General features: G+C 37.6%; 1 protein-coding gene across 1 annotated transcript; it reads left to right on the top strand.

Moving 5' to 3' along the window:
- The first annotated feature begins 4,092 nt into the window (after positions 1-4,092).
- pigu (phosphatidylinositol glycan anchor biosynthesis, class U) lies at positions 4,093-19,031 on the top strand. The gene is made up of 12 exons (XM_038279662.1): positions 4,093-4,222; positions 5,902-5,966; positions 6,138-6,197; positions 6,293-6,355; positions 6,812-6,921; positions 7,013-7,113; positions 9,130-9,227; positions 9,303-9,457; positions 9,569-9,712; positions 9,802-9,926; positions 13,776-13,918; positions 18,418-19,031. The coding sequence occupies exons 1-12, from the start codon at positions 4,093-4,095 to the stop codon at positions 18,529-18,531; spliced, it is 1,308 nt and encodes a 435-aa protein (XP_038135590.1). The 3' UTR covers positions 18,532-19,031.
- Positions 19,032-23,363: the final 4,332 nt, after the last annotated feature.

Here is a 23,363-nt window from a genome sequence, read left to right on the forward strand (position 1 = left end):
GAGACAGCGCCCAGCAAGGCAAAGCAATACGTATCAACAAAATTGACGGGATAAGAGTTCAGTGCAGCCTAATGGAGAACAAAAAGATCAGCAGGGGAGTCATTGGAGGAGTTCCTCTAAAAATTTCTGAAAAAGAGATTCTGGAAAACATAAGCGGTGCAAAAGTAAAAGAAGTAAAACGGTTAAAAACAACAAGAAACGGAGAAAGATCTGACAGTTTATCTGTGCTAATTAAATTCGAAGAAGAGCAATTACCAAGCAAAGTATTCATCGGTTACATAAGCTATAATGTCAAAATCTACAATCCTCCACCATTGAGATGTTTCAAATGCCAAAAATTCGGTCACGTTGCAGCAGTTTGTAAAGGGAAACAGAGGTGTGGAAGGTGTGCAGGAGAACATGAGTACGGAAAATGTGGAAAAGAAGCTAAAATAAAATGCTGTAATTGTGGTGGAGAACATACTGCTGCCTATCGCGGCTGTGAAGCAAGCAAAAGGTCTGAGGAAATTAAAAAAATGAAATTTGAGCTCGGAATAACCTACGCTGAAGCTGCAAAAAGGATCCCATCTCAGTCAGAAAAACCCAAACCTACAGTTCAACACACAGCAAATTCCAAACCTCTAGAGAAATCTCCAAAAATTAATGAAGACTCACTTATTGTTAAAAAGACAAATTTTGTTCTTTTCATGGTAGAAGTAATTAATTGTACTGCACAGACAACAAAAAAAACGGAAAAAATCAAAATAATAGTGAAGGCTGCAGAAAAATATCTGGACATTAAAGATTTGAACTGGGAGATGGTTGGAAGTATGATGGGAGGACCGATGGGACCATCAGAAACTGGCAGAGTTAAGATGACCTAGAGTAAATTAAAATTATATGGGCAAATGTGATTTAGTATTATGTTGGTTTAAGTTACACAGGTTTTTTTTTTTTTTTTTTTTTTTTTTTTTGGGGGGGGGGTGAATCGTTTCCTGTTATCTTGCTTTACTCCATATCAGTTGGTGGCGGTAATGCACAATTCACAAGTCTGCCAACCGCCATAAAATCCCATAAGAAGAAGAAGAACACTTGCTAGAATCGGTCTTTGACAGTGTGCGTCACTTCCGCAAAAGCGCAATGCATTTAGGGTAGTTAGCGCCATTTCTGTGGTGAAGAGACAGCAGCAACTAACAACAGAAAACTAACAGAGAGTAGAGGTGTTCTAGTTGCTTCCGTTGGAAATAATGGGACACTGGTGCTGCGTCAAAGGATGCAACAGTAATTCTAAACAGAAAACAGCAGATGGGGCCGTACGGTTTTCGTATTCCCCACTTGGAAAAAAAAAATACGGACCGCAGACAGAGGACTTAACAAAGAGGCGTCGGGCTGCATGGGTCGCTGCTGTAAGAAGGAAAGACATCACGTTTCATAAAATATCTCCTCATGCTCGTGTTTGCTCTCGGCATTTTCAAAAGGTAAGTCCTTATAAATATACACTAATAGAAATCAACACGCTGAAATGGTTTGCTTATAAAGTTGCAGGAGTTCATGTAAACCTACTGAAACATGCTGTGGAAGAGAAGCGGAAAGTGATGTTTGTTTTGTTTATTTCTTTTTTAGACTGCTAAAATTTAATAAATAATGCATTCTCTGTATATAATCATTTACACAATCTGCAATACAATTTTTTTTTTAAATGAATAAATATATGTAAATACAGTGTACATATAAAAACACTGTACATACCCACTCGTCAGCCAACTCACTGTATTTATTTATCCTGTGCAATCTACTTAAGTATATTATAATCCTTTGTTCGTCTGTAAGCTTTTCAGTTTATTTATTTACCTCTGGCCTTACTAGTCCGATGTACTTGTGCTGTTTCGGTATAGCAAATTTCCCCACTGTGGGACACATAAGGTTATCTTAATTTATTACACATCTAATCTAATGGGCTCTGTTATTTAGGTGCTTTATATGGTGTTTTGAATAGATGTGTAAAACACTCAACCTTTCATCTACTTTGCAGGTCAACCCGCATATGAGATGATGGAGACTGACCCAGACTGGGCTCCATCCCTGCATCTGGGCCACACTGACATCAAACCAACAGACACAGACCGCTCTTTAAGACGGGGTTATCGGGAACAGCTGAAAAAGAATGCCCTGCAAGCAACTGAAACGGGGCTCCATCAGGCTGATGAAATCCTTGAGCAACAGGATGAAGTAACACATGAGGCGACAGAGAACCCTAACCAGCAACAGACTGACACGCAGAAGGCTGCTGAAAACGTTGGCCGGCCAAACACCAAGGATGACACAGAAGGTGGTCGTCAGGAAGGACAGACAGAATGTAACCTGTGTGTGCTCAGGTGTGCAGAGATGAACCATCTTTTGGAAGAAAACAGAGAGCTGCGGCGTGAACTTGATGAGCTGCGGATCTCTGATTGCTTCTTTGGAGACACTAATGAAAAAGTCCAGTACTATACGGGTCTACCAAACTTGGTGACCTTTATGGCTTTGTTTAATTTTATGCTGCCTCTCATGTCTGCTCAAAATAAAATTCTCAGTCCATTTCAAATGCTTCTGTTAACCTTCATGCGTCTGAGATTGGATCTGCCCTCACAACACCTTGCTTATCTCTTCCGTGTTTCACCAAAGACAGTGTACAGAACATTCAATGAAATGGTGTCATTTTTATATGCAAATCTAAAGCGTGCATTTGTGTGGCCAGATAGAGACACCTTGCACAAAATTATGCCTCATCCGTTTGTGGAGACCTTTGGACATAGAGTCACAGTGATTAGTGACTGTTTTGAAATTTTCACAGAGAAACCAGCTAATAAATGAATGCCAGATCAAGTACTGTTTCAACTTTCTTCTTTTTTTATTCTTCTTTTCACACAAATAGAATTTTGCTTTTTTTAAAGTTACTTTTGAAAAATAACAGCAAAACAAATATAAGTTTCACCATCACTTCAAATATTAACAATGTTTCTGAAGTTGTAAAAATGTGTGTACAATAAAGAGTGGAGTTTGAAATTTGAAACAAGCGTTGTTATTATCTTTTCAATCAAGCAGAGAATTTATGAAAATGCAATACAAAACCTCAAATACATAAATAATGCAGAACAGTGCAAAGCTTCAAATGTTTTACTTTGTCTTCCTCCCTCGTATATAGCAGATTGCTCTTTAGATTAAATTAGAAGATTTTCATTTTCCCTGGACTTGTTTTCACTGTGGTCTTCCGTAGAGATATGACCTAACAGGTGATATCTGTGAAGAAGACTGCAGATCCCAGTGAAAACAGGCCTGGGTAAAGTGAACAGCAAATACAGTGTGCAACTTATCAATGTGCAAAAATTCTGACAAGTTTTTCCGTTCAGTCTGGTGAGCAGCACAAACTACTCTAATAACTGCAGCGATCTGTGCAACTGCCCACAACATCTGCCTTGTCACTGTAATAATAATATATAATATCGTTCCCTAGCAGCTTTAGAAAGTTTGTCTGGCAAGGGTATCCGTTCAGTTTTCTTGTTCTTTTCCATTTAACTGATAATCCTCACTGCTTGCAGCGCTCTCCTCTTGTTTTCTGCTGTTTTGTTTTTCTTCCGCTCACCACAAAAATGGCGCTAGGGGGCGTGTCAGTCACGTGTCTGACAAAGACCGATTATGGGTTCCGTTTTTGTTTTTTTAGGTGTCGCCTTTATTTTTCAAATAAACATTTGAAATAAATATCTTCATTTATAACAAACAAAACAATATATATATATATATATATATATATATATATATATATATATATATATATATATATATATATATATATATATATGTTTTTTTTTTTTTTTTTTTTTTTAGCATTTCGGTGATATAATCTTTATTTTTGTTTCCTGTCTGCGTATTCTTAACTGGAATTTACTTTATTTATTTTATTTTTATTAAGTCAACAAACATTTACATGAAAAAATACTCTCAGAGAGGATAGCAAAGGGGTACCGTGATAGTTTATTATGGTTTATTGATAAAAAATATTTTATCCTTGCTACATAAGACTCCATTTCCCATCATTCCTGTCGCAGGTCGGGTGGAGTGCGCTTCCTTGTCAAGATGGCGGCTCCCTTGACTCTGCTTCTGATCGTAGCCGTCACAATCCGCGCGGCTCTCTACAGATCCAGTTTAGCGGAGCTGATCGCAGAGAGGGTGGAGGTTGTGTCTCCGATCACCGCCTGGAAGAGAGGTAAGCCGGGTCGGAGCGGTGCTCTGGGGCCCCTGGTTGATGGTAAACTCCTGCAGCTCCTCTCTGCTCCAGGCACCGCGCTCAAGTCAAACCGGTTCATCTGCTTTAACATGTAGCAGGGATATGGAATCTAACATATACATGTTTTATACGATCAAATTTGCTACCGGTTTTAATATTTTATGTTTGATTAATAAAATATTAACGCGCATTTTTAATGGTTTAAACAGAGAAATGGATCAATAAAGAACTGAAGGGATGGTAGGGCTGCTCATGTTGGTGCCCGATGACCTGATGGAGTATTAATGCCAGGCTACAGATTGTTTATTTTTCTATATAATATTCCAATATTCATGTTTTAGCTGATATTCTAAAATCAGTATTAGAACAGTACATCCCCATATAAACTTCAAATATATTTTATGGAGATCTTTATAATCATAGATAGCCATTTTATTGAGACCCAAACATGGATTCCGTTCCTCAAAGTAACTTAAAATACATCAATTTTACACACTTAAGATCTTTTGTGTGAAAAGTTTGTAAAGCATCAATGTTAGATTTAGAACTTTTATTTTTCAGTTTTTAAATACACTTCCACAGAATTAAATAAACAGAAATTCTCTTTTGAATTGTATTTATCTATTTTCCAAACAATTAAAGCCAAAAACTTCAAAGCTTGTGACAAAACATATGTGTGCGTATATGTATATATATATCTATTAGGGATGCATGATATCGGGATTTTGGCCGATATCCGATATGCCAATATTTTAAAACTCATGTAGCCGATAACCGATATTGATACTGATGTTAAAGCTGGACAAAAATAAGTAGTCATTGAAAATAGCAGTTTTATTATCCATTTCTGACACTTTGAAAAATAATATACTCAAATATATTTTCATATGCTGATATCAAATAGGTTTTTAAAAACGCGGTATCTATCTATTTTACTTTCAAAATCTCGTGAAATTTCATCGTTCTGTTGAAAGCTCTCGTAATATTTTGCAAATTCTTGTGAGATTTTGTTAGTAAAATAGATCGATACCGCGTCAATATATCAACATATAAAAATATGGCAACATTTTTTGAATATCCGGGGGATTTCGTAGCATAACGATGACATATAGCAATATTTCATTAGTAAAGAGATTGATATGGTGTTTTTAAATGGCAATATATCAGCAAATGAAGATATTGGGATATTTTAATGTATCAATATTTTTTCCCTCGTCTTTAGAAGTTTTTAAGTCTGTAAAAAATAAGTTTTTGAGGAAGAAGAAGAAGTAGTATTTTTTTAATTTGTTTTAGACTTTAGAAACTCAGAAGCTGATCAAATATCAGGTTAAATATCTGTGGGGTGGCCGATATTCAGTTTTAAGGCCGATACCGATAGGGGGCCGATTATATCGTGCATCCCTAATAATAAAAAATAAATAAATAAATAAATAAATAAAAAAAAAATATTTATATATATATATATATATATATATATATATATATATATATATATATATATATATTCTTTATTGTCATATTATGATAACTTTATGCATATGTATGTGTGTGTGTATATATATATATATAAACTCATTGTGTTCAGTTTCAGGCTGAATATAATTTGCCATAAGCTCATATTTTTTCTTGGATTCCTCATTATGTGTTTTTCCTGTCAGTTATTGAAGGTTTAGCTCTGCTTGATCTGGGAGTTTCACCATATTCTGGGGATGTTTTCCACGAGGTGAGTCAGCAAAACGCTTCGCTTATTTATCTCATTTAAGTGGATTAGAATGTTTTCAAATCATAGTTTATTTCATTTTTTATGAATGCAAACAAACACAGTGCCAAAATGAAGCATGGCGTTGAATTTTATCACAGTTTCTGCAACTTTTCTTTCTTTTTTTCCATCCAGACGCCTCTCATTATTTACCTCTTTCACTTCTTGGTGGATTATGCAGAAATCACGTTTATGGTAAGAGAGCAAAAATAATTGCACTGTGAAAAAGAAGAAAAAAAATCTGATTGTTAGATGATTTCAGTTATTGTTTTCTGCTTCTCTCTTGTTAGCTGGCGGACGTGATCACAGCCGTTGCTCTTTACATGGCAGTGAAGCACTACAACAAGCAAGTGGTGAGAAAATGCTAAATATATTAAGTAAACGAAATTTTGGGAGAATTTGTTGCCTTATAACTACGGGATTTTATTAAACAGGGAGCTTAAAGATCCAATTCAAAGTGAGTGTAGCACTCTTAATGAATACCATGGCATGAGTCTTGGGGGGGGGGGGGGGGGGGGGGGGGCAGTAGGGAAATCCAGAAGAGGAAATTTTCATCTGTTCAGTAGTCAGATTTCACCAAATAAGGTGGCATTATTGAAATGAGACGCACTTTAAAAAAATAAAAATAAATTAGCTTGAAGCAACCATTTTTACTAAGGTTACCTCACATAAGCTGAATGCAGTTATAGCTGTACCTATTTGTCTAGCTTTATATGACAAATCTTCCCTGTAGAATATTTTATTCACCACTAGATGGCCTCAGTGAGTGTTTGATGCTAATATTAGGCATCTCGCCATTTCTCTTTCAGTTCAGAAAGCAGAAGTTTGCCCTGGAGGCGAATCGCTATCCTGCCGACTGTCTGGAGCTCATCAGGAGCCCCACAGAAATGTTCTACATCCCCCTGAAAGTAGCCATGTTGTAAGTACCTCCAGCTCCTTCAGGGGGCGCTCAAACTGTCCAGATTGATGCGGCTTGAGGAGTAGCCATTCTGTTTTATTTCATCTTACAGTTACCTTTTGAACCCGTTCACCATCTTGTCCTGCGTTGCCAAGTCCACCTGCGGCCTGAACAACGCCGTCCTCTCCCTCTTTCTCCTCTCAACGATTAAAGGTTGACTGCAGATTATTCTTACATTTAAATAGTTAAAGAAATGCTCTCCAGGATTAGAAAGATTTCTCTATAGTTTTTATTTCATTATTTCAAAAAAATCCTCTAGACTTTGTTTCCAAGTTTGAAGAAGTTTCTCTTCCATCCAGGAAGATTTTTCAATTTAAAAATGTCAGAAATAGTGTTGAGTTCCAGGCTTTATCCAACAAGTTCACCAGAGAAGATGCCAACGACAACAAACTACCTTTCCTGGACTGTTTGGTGAGCAGGGAAGGAGATGGAAGCCTAAACATTGAAGTCTGTAGGAAATCCACTCACACAGACCAGTATTTTCTTTTCGACTCACACCACCCACTGGAACACAAACTCTCAGTCATCAGAACCTTAAAACAGCGGGCAGAACATGTCCGTACTAAAACAACGGAAGCACAAAGAACAGAAACACATCAAAGATGCTCTCAAAAACCTTTGGATACCCAAACTGGGCGTTTGTTAAATCAGCAAGGAAATCCAAAAAAACATGTTGCAGAAAGAAACGGTGAGAAGATTAAACGCAAAAACATCTCCATCCCATATGTTGCTGGAGTCTTTGAAAAAAACTCATAAGTTTTTTTTCCAAACACAAAACAGACCCTGAAACAGAGACTAGTTCATCCTAAAGACCTGATCTGAGCAGAGTGGTGTCTGCAGGTCAATGCAGGCAGGAATGCTCTGATCTTTATATTGGAGAAACCAAACAACCTCTCCACAGACGCATGGCCCAACACAGAAGAGCGCCCTCCTCTGGACAAGACTCTGCTGTACATCTACACCTGATGAACAAAGGACATTCTTTGGAGGACCAGAATTTTCACATTTTGGGACAAAGAAGACAGGTGGTTTGAGAGGAAGGAAGCCATCTATGTTAAGAAAGAAAAACCTTTCATTCTTGATAAAGGACCAATCAGATTCCCTTTATTCACTCGTATAAAGTCGGGCACCACTTGGGAGAATTCCTTTGAATTTAAACACAGTGGTTGGACTCAGGGTTAAGCTTTCAAAAACCTACAATGCAGCAATAGAGTTGATTCCTTCCCGCTAGAGACTGACATTTTTTCGGGAATGGGATGGGAGTCAGTATTAGTAACGATCACGTGATTGGGACGGTACAGGATTAAACTTTAACGGGAGCAGACGGGAGCGGGAGGAAACCAATAGTAATTAAAAAAAAACTAGGATCGATGCCAAAAAATAAAATAAAATAGAAAAAAAAATCCAGTACTGGCACCGCCATTTTGTAGTTTCTATCCTTGAAGCCTACACTATAACGCGAGTCAAAAAAAACTACATGACCCAAAAACCAACAGTGCTTCCGCTCTCAGTTTTTCACCCACGCTCAAAAGAAATTCAGATTCAATGTATTGGCAGAAATCTTATTGAAGACAACAAGAAAGGGAGTGGTGCAGGAGCGGGAGTCATTCTGAATGGGAGCGGGATGGGAGTGGGAGTAATTTCACCAGGAGTGGGACGGGACAGGATTTAGATTTCTACTCTGGCCCGGGATCGGGACGGGACACCATTTTTTTCTGTGGGAGTGGGACGGGACAGGAGTGAAAATCCACTCCTGTGTCAAGTCTCTACTATCCCGCTATCATTGCAATCCCAACCGCTTTACAGAGGAACAGAAGACCTCACCTATTCAGCCAGGCCAACTATTCCCTCTAACGACCCTCCTTTCAGAGACATAGACAGGTATGGGGCATTGCAGGATATCAAAAGAAGCCAAAGGACCCCCATTCATCTCTTCCAATCTGCATGTTTTCTGAACTTCTGAACGCTATTTCTGACATTTTGAATTGAAAAAGCTTCCTGGATGGAAGAGAAACGTCTTCAAACTTCAAAACAAAGTTCAGTGGATTGTTTTTTTGTTTGTTTTTTTGTAATAACTATGACCTGGATGACTGAGAATCGTCACCAGAATACGATAGAACCTGTTTTTTATGCTTCTGTTCTCCTATAATATTAATGTCTGGCTGTTAGGAAACATGCTGCTGAGTGCCATCTTCCTGTGTCTGGCCACGTATCAGTCCATCTACCCGCTCACGCTGTGCGCTCCAGCCATGCTGTATCTGATGCAGGTACATTTTGTCCAGGATCTGGTTCTCAGTTCTCAGCGTTTGGAGATCTTTCCTAACGTTCTGCTCCCCCCTTAGCACCAGTACGTCCCGGTGAACCCGCGGCGCGCCAGCTTCTGGTGGTTGGTGGTGCAGTATCTCTTCATGTACCTCGGCAGTTTGTTTGTCATCGTCTGTCTGTCCTTCTTCCTGCTGGGATCCTGGGACTACCTGCCCTCCGTCTACGGCTTCATGTGAGTCAGAATGTAAACAAACACCGTCTGGAAATGTTGTTTCACAAACCTTTGTTTTGAATCTACATAGAGGTTAATAGCCGATGTTTTGGTTTTATTCTCTCCTTTCAGTCTTTCGGTTCCTGACCTGACCCCCAACATCGGCCTCTTCTGGTACTTCTTTGCTGAGATGTTTGAGCATTTCCGCCTGTTCTTCCTCTGCGTCTTCCAGATCAACGTTTTCTTCTACACCATCCCTCTCTGCATCAAACTCAAGTAAGTCATCTTTCCGTCTGATCTGTTCATCGTTGTTTGTGTCCTTTATCCTAACCCCCGCCCTGTACGTGTTGGTGGTCGCCCTGCAGGGATCACCCGGTGTTTCTGATGTTCATGCAGTTAGCTGTGATCTCCATCTTCAAGTCTTACCCCACTGTGGGCGACACAGCCCTCTACCTGGCCTTCCTTCCTGCCTGGAGTCACCTGCATCGATGTGAGTAAATAAAGAAACTAATCTCAGCTTTCGCTGGTTCTCCAGCTTGTGTGAAGCTTCTAGGTTATGTTCATTTTACCTTAATTACTGTAAGGTAAAGCAAATACGCGTCAAATATATAATAAATACATTAAAGAGATTCCAAAAAAAGTTAAAGAACAGTCCGCTGGACTTTGTTTCCAAGTTTATAGATGTTTCGCTTCCCATCCAGGAAGATTTTTCAATTCAAAATTCTCAGAAATAGCGTTGAGTTCCAGGCTTTATACCAGAGGTCATTGAGTAGAGGACCGCGGTCCGGATCCAGACCAAACCTGATTTAAAACATTTATAAATTACCGCATGTAGTCCGACAACAGTGTCTAATTTCACTTGCTCCTCTTCTCCTGTTAATACGGTAAAGCCCTGGGGAGCGTCCGGCTCCAGGCTGCACGTGATCCAAATGAGCCAATGAGCTGCTGTCAGTCTGGGTTGCTGCTGCTGCTACTTTTAGACACAGCAGGCAAACCTGTGGCAAGCCGGGCGATGGGAAAGAAGGAGAAGACCATGAGAAAAAGAGAGCAGAGAAAGTGTGGACTGCTGGAAGAACTGCGGTGAACTGGTGAAAGAAAAGTGAAATGGTGCTCAAAGATGACCCTGAACATTTAGAGGATGTTTGGCTCAACCTGCTGCTGGGAAGCAGGATTCTCCACCATGAACAGAATCAACAATAAATCTGGATCCAGGCTCAAAATGAGCTCCTTGATATGTGCTTGAGAATGGCTTAGTCTCCGGTTAAACCCAGGTTTAAAGCCTTGCAGGGCAGCATAAAGCCCACTGCCAACATTAAGACAGAAAAAAGAAAGAAAATAACAAACGATTAGTTCAGGGGTTTGAGAAAATATGGGAATCAGGAAATTGTCTATAAACCAAACTGAACGATTGTTGTTCTCTACTTCAAAAAATTTTTACTTTTTAAAAAGTCAATGTATAACATGGAGGCATAAATAAACATAATTTTATTTCAGTGTTAAATTCTGTTTAAAGTAACAATATAATTAAAAATGTCTCCGGACATTTACTGGTTGATTTTCTTTATTTGGACCCCACTAATTATTAATTGGTTACCCCTGAGCTAAAATAATAATTCACCTTTAATTTGGAGCCTTTAATGAGCAGAGCTGCCGTCGCCTAAAAGGGACAAAAAGTTGCAAAGAAACTGATCCACGCAGGAGAGAAGCTACAGGTGTGACATGTTGGAGTCTGATGGATCTGTTTCTGCTTCCCTATGAGATGTTTCAGTGGATCTAAAACCTTTAGTAGGGCACATGTTTGGATTTATTATGTTTTAAATCTAATCCAGATAGCCTAAAAGGTGTTTCTAAAGACTAAAATAGATAAATATATAATATATCTCAGTATACTTTTTTTTTCATCTACATTCTGGTATCATTTTGGCTTATATGTAAACTCTCTTCTTCCTAAATTATAGGAGTTTCTGTCTTCTGACTAAAGTCTAAAACACCCACATGTCTGATGTTGAAGGCGGCTTTCATATGTGCAGCTTTACTAATGTTCTAACTGAAAACAGGGGAAAATTTCTTCGTAGAAATGAGTGCTGGGCAATTAATTATCTTTGCAAAATAATCGCAATTTAGGAAAATGCAATTTTCATATTGCAGAGGCACAATTTTTAGTCACAATACATTTAACTTAACTTCTCCCTCCAGCCCCGTAGGTGGCGGTAATACGATTAAAGTGGGCATGCTGTCACACAGCAGGGAGCAGCTCTAGCACCTAGATCTATGCATTATAGTAGAAGGAAGAACTTCTTCATGCAAAGGTTAAAGTACAGAAACACTGGATTCTGGACCAGCAGACTTTCATGGAAAAACTGAATCCCTGGAATAAAACATCAACATGGTTGTGCTTAGTGCAAAGGAAAATCGTAATATTTGTTGAAAATAATCGCAATTCAGATTTTTGGCAGAATCGTTCAGCCCTATCAGAGATGGAGCGATGCAGGTTTCATAAGGCTGATGGCGGTTATTGTGGCGTCAGCGTAACTGATCCCTGATATGTGCGGCCATTGTTTGTTTTTAGGACGACTCTTGAAGAGCATTTCTTAAACGAGTCATCAGAATCCTTTAGAAATAAATCTAAGAAAACATTAAATTAAATAAAGGCGTAGCTTTGATTTCCACTTTGGTAGGGACACTATTGCTCCTAATTTTCATTAATGTCATTTTACTTACCTTATGCAAAAACATGCATGCTTTTTTATGCTTGACGTGAGCATCAGGGTGCATTTGGTTTAAAGAGAAAAGCAGCATTTCTTGCTACATGTATACTAATTTTATTAGCACTACACACACTAGATGCTGTTTATCAATGTTTGAAGCATCACTGGCTCTGATGAATATGGAATTACACTTATTTCCACTTTGAAAAGGTTTGCATTTAAACTTACCAGTGATTAAAACATTAGTTAAATATGTGCTAACTTAACCAAATATAGTCTAAATATGTCTGTTATATGTGGATTTATCCTGTATTTTCTTTGGAAGATATAGAATTGTGCAGAGGTAAACAGGTTAATCACTCTTATTTTTTTAAATGCTCTCTCTGTATCATGAACCAACACAAAATAACACATTCAAGGAACACAAATACATTTATTGTATTTACATTTAGTGGCATCATCTAAAAAAAAAACAACACTAAGAATGGGACTAAATTTATTCCAATATAAAATCACTTAACAATTATTAAAAGAAAATATAACAACATCTTGTCTATAATGTAATAATATCCAAAAATAAAAATTCAAGCATTTTTACCAAACACTAATGTTTGTACTAATTAACGTATGGACTGTGTGGAAATCTATGTAAAATAAAATCGATGTAAATATTGTTCCTCTGTTTGTTATTGGCTTTATCCTATTTTTAAAAGTAGAAATAGTCAAAGAAATATTATGTGGAACTGTAATTATACTTTCTAAACAAAAAATAGCAGATGTTTAGGCGCCATCTCGTGTCGTTATTCTCTATAAAAGAAATAACACCTGCTGTTTGTAGCTGAACTGCCTCAAAGGGTCGTAATAAAACGAGAACAGTAACTTCAATGAATTATTGTTAAAAGGGAAACCCTCACATTTTCTTTTTCAGTCAGCTGTGGCTAAGAATCAGCAATCAGCAGCTTTCGCCTGTTTTAGTGTAGATGGAATAAAGTTTTTTCATTAGGACTAGTTTCGTAGCCTAATATTATTTGAAGTAACTAGCGTGAATAAAATTCTTATTTCGTGCTCCGAGCACAAACACACGCATACGGACTAGAAAACAGCCAATCAGGAAGAGAGAAGGCGGAACTTGAGGCCGAACAACCAATGAGAGTGGAGCTAAACAGCACAGTTACTTATTTAAGGGACAGGACTCAGATGGAGCGGCAGCAGCAGCTACTAAAGCTGCGGAGCTGCGAGAGAAAAAGAATTGGCTGGGATCCACCACGCTGAATTTTAAATTATAAACATGTTATTCAAACCGAATTATTGGTAGGGACAAATAGGTTGGTCCAAAATGTTGGTAGGGACATGTCCCTATGGTCCCTATGCAAACCTACGCCCAGCGTTTAGCGCGTTGCTAAATGAATCTCTGAATGCATCAAACCATAGAGATAAAAACTATTAATCAGCCTAAATGATGGTGCGGCTGATGTCTCTGTCTCTAACTCTGCGTTCTTTCTGCAGGATTTCCATCAAACTCTTTATAGCTTGTTGTTTTACTCTTCTGTTGTCCAATCTGACTCAGGTTTTTCATTTCAGTTAATTAATCAAATTCTTCCCTCATGGAATCTGTCTTTCCAATCCTCCAGTCTTGAGGAACATCTTCCTGGTGTCCTGCGTCCTGCTGGCCTGCTCTGCTTTGTTTCCAGTTTTGTGGCACCTCTGGATCTACGCAGGAAGCGCCAACTCCAACTTCTACTACGCCATAACTCTGCTCTTCAACGTAGCGCAGGTGGGATGGTGTGGATGGTAGAGATGTTTTCTTTTTCAGGATATTAGTATCAACTTTAGGTTGTTCCATAGCTGCACGTCTGCTCACATGTGTTATTTGTAAATGTTGCCAATGGAAGGTGGCGCCCAGAGAGGTTGAAGGCTGAGGACGGCCGTTTAAAGCGACAGAAACATGGCGAGCAGAAGCAATCCCAGTGATAATAGTTCTGTGACAGAGAGGTTGGATTTTTCTCCACCGTCTTTACCAGAAATGGGGGAAATGGGGGTCCGTGGAGGAGGGTGTCACAACCCCATCCGTACCGGCGTAGCTACCAGATCTGCTCGGGTCCTGCTTCCTGCTAGTGACGTTACGCTACATGATTGATTGAACGTTGCCACATGATTGTAAAACGTTGTAGTTGCCCCGGACAACGATAATAATAACATAATGCATCGTCAGTGTGACGAGTCGGGAGCCTCTCTAGCATTTCTAATGACCAAAGTTTTAACTGATCGATAACAAAACTGAAAAAAAAAATCTGTTTCTGGTGAACAAAGTAACTGTTAGACCATCATATAAAGGAGGAGCACTGAAAAAATGATCTCAAAATGAGTAAAATGTCTTAAATTAAGGGTATTTACCCTTAATTTGAGCAGGTACCGGTAAATAAGATGATTTGCCAATGGAATGAGTATTTTTACTCTTAAAATAAGGTATCTAGATAAAAAGCACTTGAAATAAGACAATGCAATTGTTATTTCTTATTTTAAGTGTAAATTGTCTTGTTCCATTGGCAAAGTGTCTCACTTAAAGCCTTAATTTAAGAAAAAATGCATTTAATTTAAGAAGAAATTATTTAGATTTCATTTTTTTGCAGTGAGAGCTGGGTAGCGCTGTGGCTAGCTGTAGCTAACAGGTTAGCCCTTTTAGCTCGGCCAGTTAGCCATATTAAAGTCGTAGGGAAATCATATTTAAATATGATATTGTCCTAAAATTTAGAAAATTTCTATTTAAAAAAACAAACAAAAAATCCTGTCGTATTATCTGTGTTTTTTTTCCTGTTTTCTTCTGCAGGCCAGTTAGTTCTACTGAACACCTAAATTCGGCCAATCATCACCGGTCATCTGTCAATCAAATGTTTTCAGTCATCGCATCTTGATTCATATGTCGCAGCTAATATACGCACCGGTTGAAATCAGAATCCTTTCCTTTCCCATTGAGTTGCGTCCCAGTGTTCACGGGGATGGACGTCTGTGTCTTCGGCAGGCGTAGAGCTAACAGAACTGGCAGCGTTGTGAGGCAAGGGCTCAAACATGTACGGCTGGAAGCCTTCTACGCCAAACCAAGCTTCTGCCGCCCTGGCGTCCTCTTCCACAACATCTTCGTCCCCGCTTTCCTCCTCTAAATAAAAAATGGATGACGGAGGAGACTCATCCACGACCTCCGACACTAAACTCTCCTCCTCTTGCATGTTTCCGCTGTCCAAAGCGTTCCTTGACAGCGTCGTTTCTAAGTCACCAATTTAGTGCTACTTGGTCCCAATGGAATTTCCCATTGGGAACCTGCTAGCATTAAGTTGCTAACTGGTTAGCATGATGCTTCCGACAAACCGGCCACAACCAAACTTGCTTGAGAACCTTCCGCCACAACAGTCCCGCCCCCTTGATTTAAACCAATCACATTCACTTTATTCACTCGTGTAAAGTCGGGCACCACTCGGGAGAATTTGGGAGAATGCAACGGTTGGAACGGCCATTTTCCTATGCCTTTAAGCTACACTACTTTTAAATTCATGTCAACAACAACCATTCAGTAGAATAATTGTTGTCCTCTTTGTCTAAAATCTCCAACATATTTCATTTTTAAGAGGTTTAATTTTCTCTCCACCGCCCTAAGATCTTAAGTAAAAGAATTATAAGAAGCCTTGTTAAATAGTAGAGCTCATTCTGTCTTAAAGTACATTACTTGCCTTCAAGACTGAAAATGATTGTTTTCTACTTTTGGCTACTAGATCGCCAATGAAATGTAGAATATAGCAGATATAGGTAATAATATGTTGAGACTCCAAAAGAGATTTGATTCCTATGATACGGGTGCAATACAGTTTGTCCGAGTGGAGTTGCCATATATTGATGACATCAGAAGGGGCGGGGCCCCGAGCCGATCTGGTACCTACGCCGGAAGCATGATCCGTACCACCACCTAATATTCAAAACCAGATATACATCCGGGTCACCCTCGATTTTATTTAGTAAAAAAAGACCTAAGCTACATTTTTCTCTCCCCAGAAATAGTAAGCCTACTAAACTATAATGTGTTAAAAGTTAATAATTTATTTCCTGAGAAAATAAATGCATTTATTAAATAATCTGTTCCCGATCTGCACTGGAAATGGGATCCTACGCTACTTCCAGGAGCTAACTTTTTCAGCTTTGGATTTAAAAATAAATCTTTTGATTTTTATGTTTCCCTTTCATGTTAACCTTATGCTTTATAGTGCGTAACCTAAATAACGAAACAACTAAAATGCAGATAAATATGGTTTCATTATATTTAGCCGGGCTGCTCTAAGAAGGTCCCATGATGACGTCAGAGAAGCAGTTTAACGAAGAAAATGCAAAAAGCATCAAAATAATCTCCGAACAGTAATTAACAATTTTTTAAAGATGCGTGTTAGCAATCTTTAGCAATTTGCAGGATAGCATCCAGGGAGTCAAGTTTCAATCTAGTGGTGTTTCATGGAACACTCAGTAGAAGCATATCTATATTGGCTAGAGCTAGACATGTATTGAATGCTGAATCACTTCATATCCTATATAACTCTCTGATTTTACCATATCTATCATATTGCTGTGAAGTGTGGGGAGTTAATTACAAGAGTTCTTTACATCCGGTAACCATCCTACAGAAACGAGCCATTAGAATCATCCATAATGTTGGTTAATATGAGCATACAAACCCACTCTTCAAAAAATCCAGAATTCTCCAATTTGACGAGCTTGTAGAATTTAAAATGGATCAATTTATGTTCAAAGTATCTAAAAAGTTGTTACCTGAGCACATACAGAGCATGTTTTCTGAAAGAGAAGTGGGGTATAATTTAAGGGGTTACTCAAACTTAAAGATGCCCAAGTTGCGAACAACAAGAAAAAGCTCACTGGAAAAATGATCTAGAAATAAGCAAAAATTTCTTAAATTAAGTATATCTATCCTTATTTTGAGTAGGTAAATGAGATAGTTTGCCAATGGAATGAGTATTTTTACTCTTAAAATAAGATAAGTAGATAATATGCACTTGAAATAAGAGAATGCAATAGTGTTTTCTTATTTTAAGTGTAAATTATCTTGTTCCATTGGCAAAATGTATCTTTTACCTCCTCAATCCGAGAACAATTGCACTTATTCTAAGGAAAAATGACTTATCTAGATTTCGATTTTTTCCAGTGCTTCTGTATTTTAATTAAAGGAGTAAAGTTATGGAACAACTTAAATGAAGATTTAAAACAAAGCAATAGTTTAATACAATTCAATAGAAAATATAAGGAGGTCATTTTCAATAGAGATAGACATATGAGTGAGGGAAAGCGAAAATGTGTGTATTGAAGATAACAACTTGGTGTAAGGGTTTGGAAAGACAAGCCAGCATAAAAAGGGAAATGTTTAGGTAAATATTAGTAACTGCTGACTGCCACTTTGACTTTCACTTGACTTTCATTTTTTTTAATAACAGTAGGACTGTAAGTTTTCAAGTGTTTAGGGGGTAGGAGTTAATAAGTTTTCACTTCTTCCTACCCCATTTTGAGCATGATATGTTAATTGAAACAAATATCTGTATTTTTTCTCTTCTTTTTTATGCACTTCTTGTTACTGTGCACTATTTTATTCTTATATTTGTATCATGTTCGAATAAATTTCAAATTTCAAAATTTCACACACTGCCCACTAGTGGTGTGACAGGGAAACTACATCATTGTCCATGTTTCTTCTTTTTCACACAGAAAGATCATCATTAAAATCTTTTAATGAAAATGTGTAAACAGGACAAAATAAATAATCCGTTTTTTTCCCAGAATGCAAAGCACCTGAGTCTGATCTTTCCTCTACAGATAGAGAAATGTTAATAGAATAGACATCCATTATCTGTTCTCCATTTTTCATTTGGATGAAATAATAGCTGCATGAATCATGACAGCAGACAAGATAGAGGAGAGCAGGAGGCGGGGTTACCAATCTACTCGCTCTGGAGAGCAGAGTTCGCTGCTTTTAGATGTTGTCGATGTTGTTGTTGACAAATTAATGTGCAGAAATAAGGACCAGCTGTATTAATTATACATGTAAAAGGAGTTTTATGGGGCCCTAGGCAACTGCCTAGTATTGCCTAATGGTTGATTTAACAATAATCTACAGCAGAACATGGCTTAGTTTATAAAAGAAGCTGCTGCGAGAGGAAACGACCCGAAACGTTTTTTGTTTTTTCTGTTTCAAAATGACCAAATAATAATGTTTGTGTTTCCTGTCAGATCCTGCTGGTGTCGGATTATTTCTACGCCTTCGTGAGGAGAGAGCACCACCTCACCTATGGGCTGTACCTGAAGAAGAAGGACGGCTCGGAGGCCACGCTGGTGCTGAAATAAAACTTGAAGAAATCGTTGAACATCTCAAAGACTGAAAACAAGCTGAGGAGAGAGCGGAGAAAAGCTGCTCTGCTTCGTCTAGATGGCACAAACTCGTACGTCCACGTTAGAGCAGCCATGTTGAATGTTTCTGACCGAGGCGGGATGGATGGAAACATGGCTCCTCTGAACCATCAGCTCAGGCCTTCACACCAGATGTTCCTCCTCCTAACACTGACTCTTCAGGAGGGAGGATCTGGACACAGTTTATCCTCAGATGATCATACGGAGAAAATCACTCATCTATGGAAGGCTTTTATTTTGAAGTTTTGCTCTTCTTTAAACATTAAAGATATAGGGAAATGACTGACTGTCCAAACAATTAGTAATTTCTCATCTCACTGTTTTTTATTTTCTTCCCTTTATTTAATAATAATTGTGTTAAAACTGGTTTATTTGCTCTTAAAAAAAAGGATTATTTAAAAGTTAATCTGGGAAGTTCCGATCTTACTTTTCTTTCCTGTATTATTGGACCTGCAGAGTCGGATCCTGAATGAGGGTATATCTCTAATTCTAGGCTTAATTAGTGGTTTTCTCTGTTATCGCTAAACAAATCCACATTTATCGATGGGAAATGTTGTAACTAGTTAAAGGTTGAAGTTGCATGTTTCACTTTTTCACCGTTTGCAGAGCTGCTACGACATTTCCTCAACCACACTCCAAAAAACGGGTCGAAAAATAAATAGAAGCGTCCTAAAATAAAGGTATTTGAACAGATAAATGTTATGATCTGCCAATGGAATAAGGATTTTCATCAAAATAAGATTTATGAACTGGAAAGACAATAATAGAGTTGGTTTTTTTTTTCTTGTTTTAATCATAAGTCATCTTATTCCTCTGGCAAATTGTATTACTGGCTCAAAAGAAAGGAAATTCCTATTTATAAAAAAAAAAGAAAAATGCTTATTTATTGTACAATTTTGTAGTATTAAACAAAAACTGCAAAAAATGATGTAAAAATAACTTTAAAAAATCCCCAAATATGTGTATTTACCCTTAATTTGAGCAGCTAAGATGATCCATCGGCAGAATTAGTATTTTTACCCTTTTGATATAAGATAATTAGATATTCTAGATAAATAAAAACATTCATTTATTTTATTTCAAGCATAAAATCAGCTTATTCCACTGGTGATGTCATCCTTATCTGCTCAGAACAAAGGAAAATACACCTATGTCAGGACAAATGTGCTGGATTTCAGATTTTGCAATGATGGGCCGCTTTTTTCAGCACACCTCAATTGATGTTTTTTGTTGTTTTTATAATACCTGCTTATGGACCTACATGACGAACAGAGAATAAATACAAACCGATCCAAAAATAGGAAAAACATTCTTAAAATAAATGTATTGTCCCTAATTTGAGCAGGTTAATAAAACGATCAGTCAGTGAAATGAGGATTTATGACCTTCAGATAAAATGCTGTGTACTGGAAAATAAGATAATAGTTAATTCATTCTTATTTTAAGCATCAATAATCTTAATCTGTTGGGAAATTGTCGTGCTTAGCTGCTCAAATTAAGAGGAAAAACACTTATTTCAAGAAAATTGCTTATCCAAAGCGGAGCATAAATGAAGGAGTTTAAAGCAAAACGGTTTTAAATCTGATCAAACCCATCAGGGTTGTTATTATGGACCAAGCTGGAGTTGTTCTGACGTCTTCTTATATTTTCTAACCAAACAAATGTGCATTTAATGGGGGAAATGTTCCTTAAAGCCCTTGATGGACGTGTGATAAGTTAGCTTAGCATTTATTCATTTAACCCTTTCTTATGCATGTGTGACGAGTCTAATCGTAAAATGGTTCTATTAGGAAATGCCCCTCTTAGGATCCACATCAGGTGGTGGTTAGCATAGCTTAGCATGACGAGCAGAAAGCCAAAGTGGGACCCAGTAAATCATTAAGGTTTTTGCTCCGTTTAACTCAGGCCAAAAGTTTTTTCGATCAAAAACTGACATAAAAAAAAATCTGCTGACTGTCCTGCAGGAGATTGAGCCACATGTTTAACTTTACAGCCTCCTTATACTTTAAAAGAGCTGCATTTAACACACAGGGATCTTTTTCCCCCCCTCTCTCTACTGTTTGAACTTTTTCTTGATTTTATACAAATAATTGCTGAGTTATTAGAACCATTTTGTTGCTCCTGGCTTTAGCTTAATTGTCGGAAAAGAAGGTTTCTATCTTTTCGATCTTCCATTCATGCATTAGCTGCTTGGTTGATACAGGTGATGCTAGATTTCATCAAGAACAAAAATGTTTTTCTTTTGCTTGTTTTTTTTTTTTAATATGTCGGCTTTCTGGACAGCAGTTTTAAAAAGATTGAAAATATTAGGACTTATTTTCTGCACTGAAACCTGAGACAAAATGTTTGTTTCTGTTTTTTTCTACACTGAATGTGTTTTTTTTTTTAAGAGACGTTATTATTAAGTTTGTCATTTTGACTGAGTGAAGCTTTCACTCGCATCTCGTGTATTAAAGCCTGAGATTTTGTTTTAATTTGTCTTTTTTGGACCCATTGGACATCCAACCATAAACATTACAAAACTTTACACACTGCAAAAAAAATGTAAAAGTCTTTTTTTCTTAAAATATGTGCATTTTTTTCTTGAATTAAGGATTTAAGTGAAACACTTTGCCAATGGAATAAGACAATTCACACTTAAAATAAGAAAAAAACAATTGCATTGTCTTATTTCAAGTGCATAATATCTTGATACCTTATTTTCAAGGTAAAATTGCTAATTTCATTGGAAAATCATCTTATTTATCTGCTTAAATTAAGGGTAAATACCCATAATTTAAGACATTTTTACTCATTTTGAGATCATTTTTGCAGAGCACTGGAAAAAATCAAAATCTAGATGACTCATTTCTTAAAATAAATCATTTTTTTCTTGAATTGAGGAGGTAATTAAGACAATTTGCAAATGGAACAAGATCATTTCTGTTTAAAATAAGAAAAAAATATTTAATTTTCTTATGTTAAGTGGACATTATCTAATTATTTTAAGAGTAAAAATCTTCATTGCATATTCAGATAGATTTATTTTCCAACTCAAATTAATTTAAGACATTTTGACTTATTTCTAGATCGTTTTTACAGTATAATGGACGTCTGTTCTAAAATAAAACATAAGGGTTTTCTTTAAACCCCTTCATAGACTTTTTAGAAGATTTTTTTAAATTTTTAAAATCCAAAAACAGCCATTTGGGTCGGTTTGTTCATTGAATGCATCATCAGCCATGTTTGAGTAGTTTGGAAATCTCATCGGTTTTTATTTTTTCTAATGATTTATTTTATTTTAGTTTGAATTTCTTTTCAGTATTTGTTTGCTAGTTTAGTTTTTATCATTTGCAAATGCTTACGGTAGTTTTTTTTAGATTCAGGTAATATAATTGGGTAATATGTGTTACATAAAGGGGGACAAAAATGAAAGACGAAAATAAGAAGAAAAAAAAAGCTAGAAATAAAATCCTAGATAAGGACAAACCGCCACGGCAACAGATGATACAGCTAAAAAAAAAAAAAAAAAAACTAGCTTTCAAAATAGCTCAGATTGGACTGAGATCTGCTTCTGTCTCCTTGAACCCCAGTGGGCCTCAGCAGATGGCCGCTCACACTGAGCCTGGTTCTGCTGGAGGTTTCTTCCTGTTCAAAGGGAGTTTTTTCTCTCCACTGTCGCTACAAGCATGCTTAGTGTGAGGGATTGCTGAAGAGTCAATGAGTCGATGCAATCAGCTGGTTTTCCTTAGATAGAAAACTTTGAATCAATCTGACTGGATGATCTGGTTTAATTGTAAGGTGCTTTGAGATGACGTATTGTGAATTGGCACTATAGAAATAAACTAGATTTAATTAAATTGAACTTTAATTTTCATGCCCTGTGAAAACATTCTTTGGGGTTTGGCTCTGGATTGATCTAAAGCAGGGTCTAGGACTTCAGTTCTCGAAGGGCTGGCGTAGATGTGCCTCATGGGACTAAATTGTCAAGGTCTCTTTCTGAAATCCTCAAATTGTAGATCCTACCTCCTATTCCTTCACCTCTGTTGGGATCGACAGTAAGTACACGATCCTGGGTGGGAAAGGAGCTCCAGACTGCTGTGCTGAATCCAGACAGACTTCAGCTTTACAGACATCATGATGTGACTGACATAAATACACATACAGTGTAAAACTCGTGGTGTTTGGAGGCCCTGGCAACAAAGGATTAGCCTCGTGAGACCATCCTGATCTCGCGAGCTTTCAAGGTTTCACTCGCAGATCATTCTGGAGACTCTCCGTCAAAGAAAATTTGGAGCCGTTCACCAAACGAACGTCCAATCAGCGTTGGCTTTGAGGCGGGTTGAGGTGTGACGCAACGAGAAGCGCGACAGTTCAGTCTAAAGAACATGGAGGCTTCAGCCAATGAAACTAGCGTTAGCATGGCTATCGAGCAAGTTTTATCTGAGTTACAGAGTATTTCTTCACTGAAAGAAGAGCAAAACACTGCTCTGGAGGCTTTTCTCAGAGGAAAAGATGTTTTTGCTCTTCTCTCGACTGGTTTCGGCAAGAGTTTGATCTGTCAATTGGCTCCTCTTGTCGAGAAGAAAATGGGAATACATAAACGGTAAATATACTTTGCCGACATGTTGCTTATTTGCTAAGCTAACGAGCCTTTACCTGCAGCAGCAAGAGTAGCCAGGCTTGTGGTTGTCTTTTCGTCGTCGCTTTGTTAGTACATCATATGCTTCATTGATCTGATTGGTTTATTTGGCCCGTCTATCACCAACATAGGCCAATCAGCTAACCAG

Source organism: Cyprinodon tularosa, unplaced genomic scaffold, assembly GCF_016077235.1.
Source record: "Cyprinodon tularosa strain WSP-4 unplaced genomic scaffold, ASM1607723v1 ctg152, whole genome shotgun sequence".
In the NCBI taxonomy this organism is placed as follows: domain Eukaryota; kingdom Metazoa; phylum Chordata; class Actinopteri; order Cyprinodontiformes; family Cyprinodontidae; genus Cyprinodon; species Cyprinodon tularosa.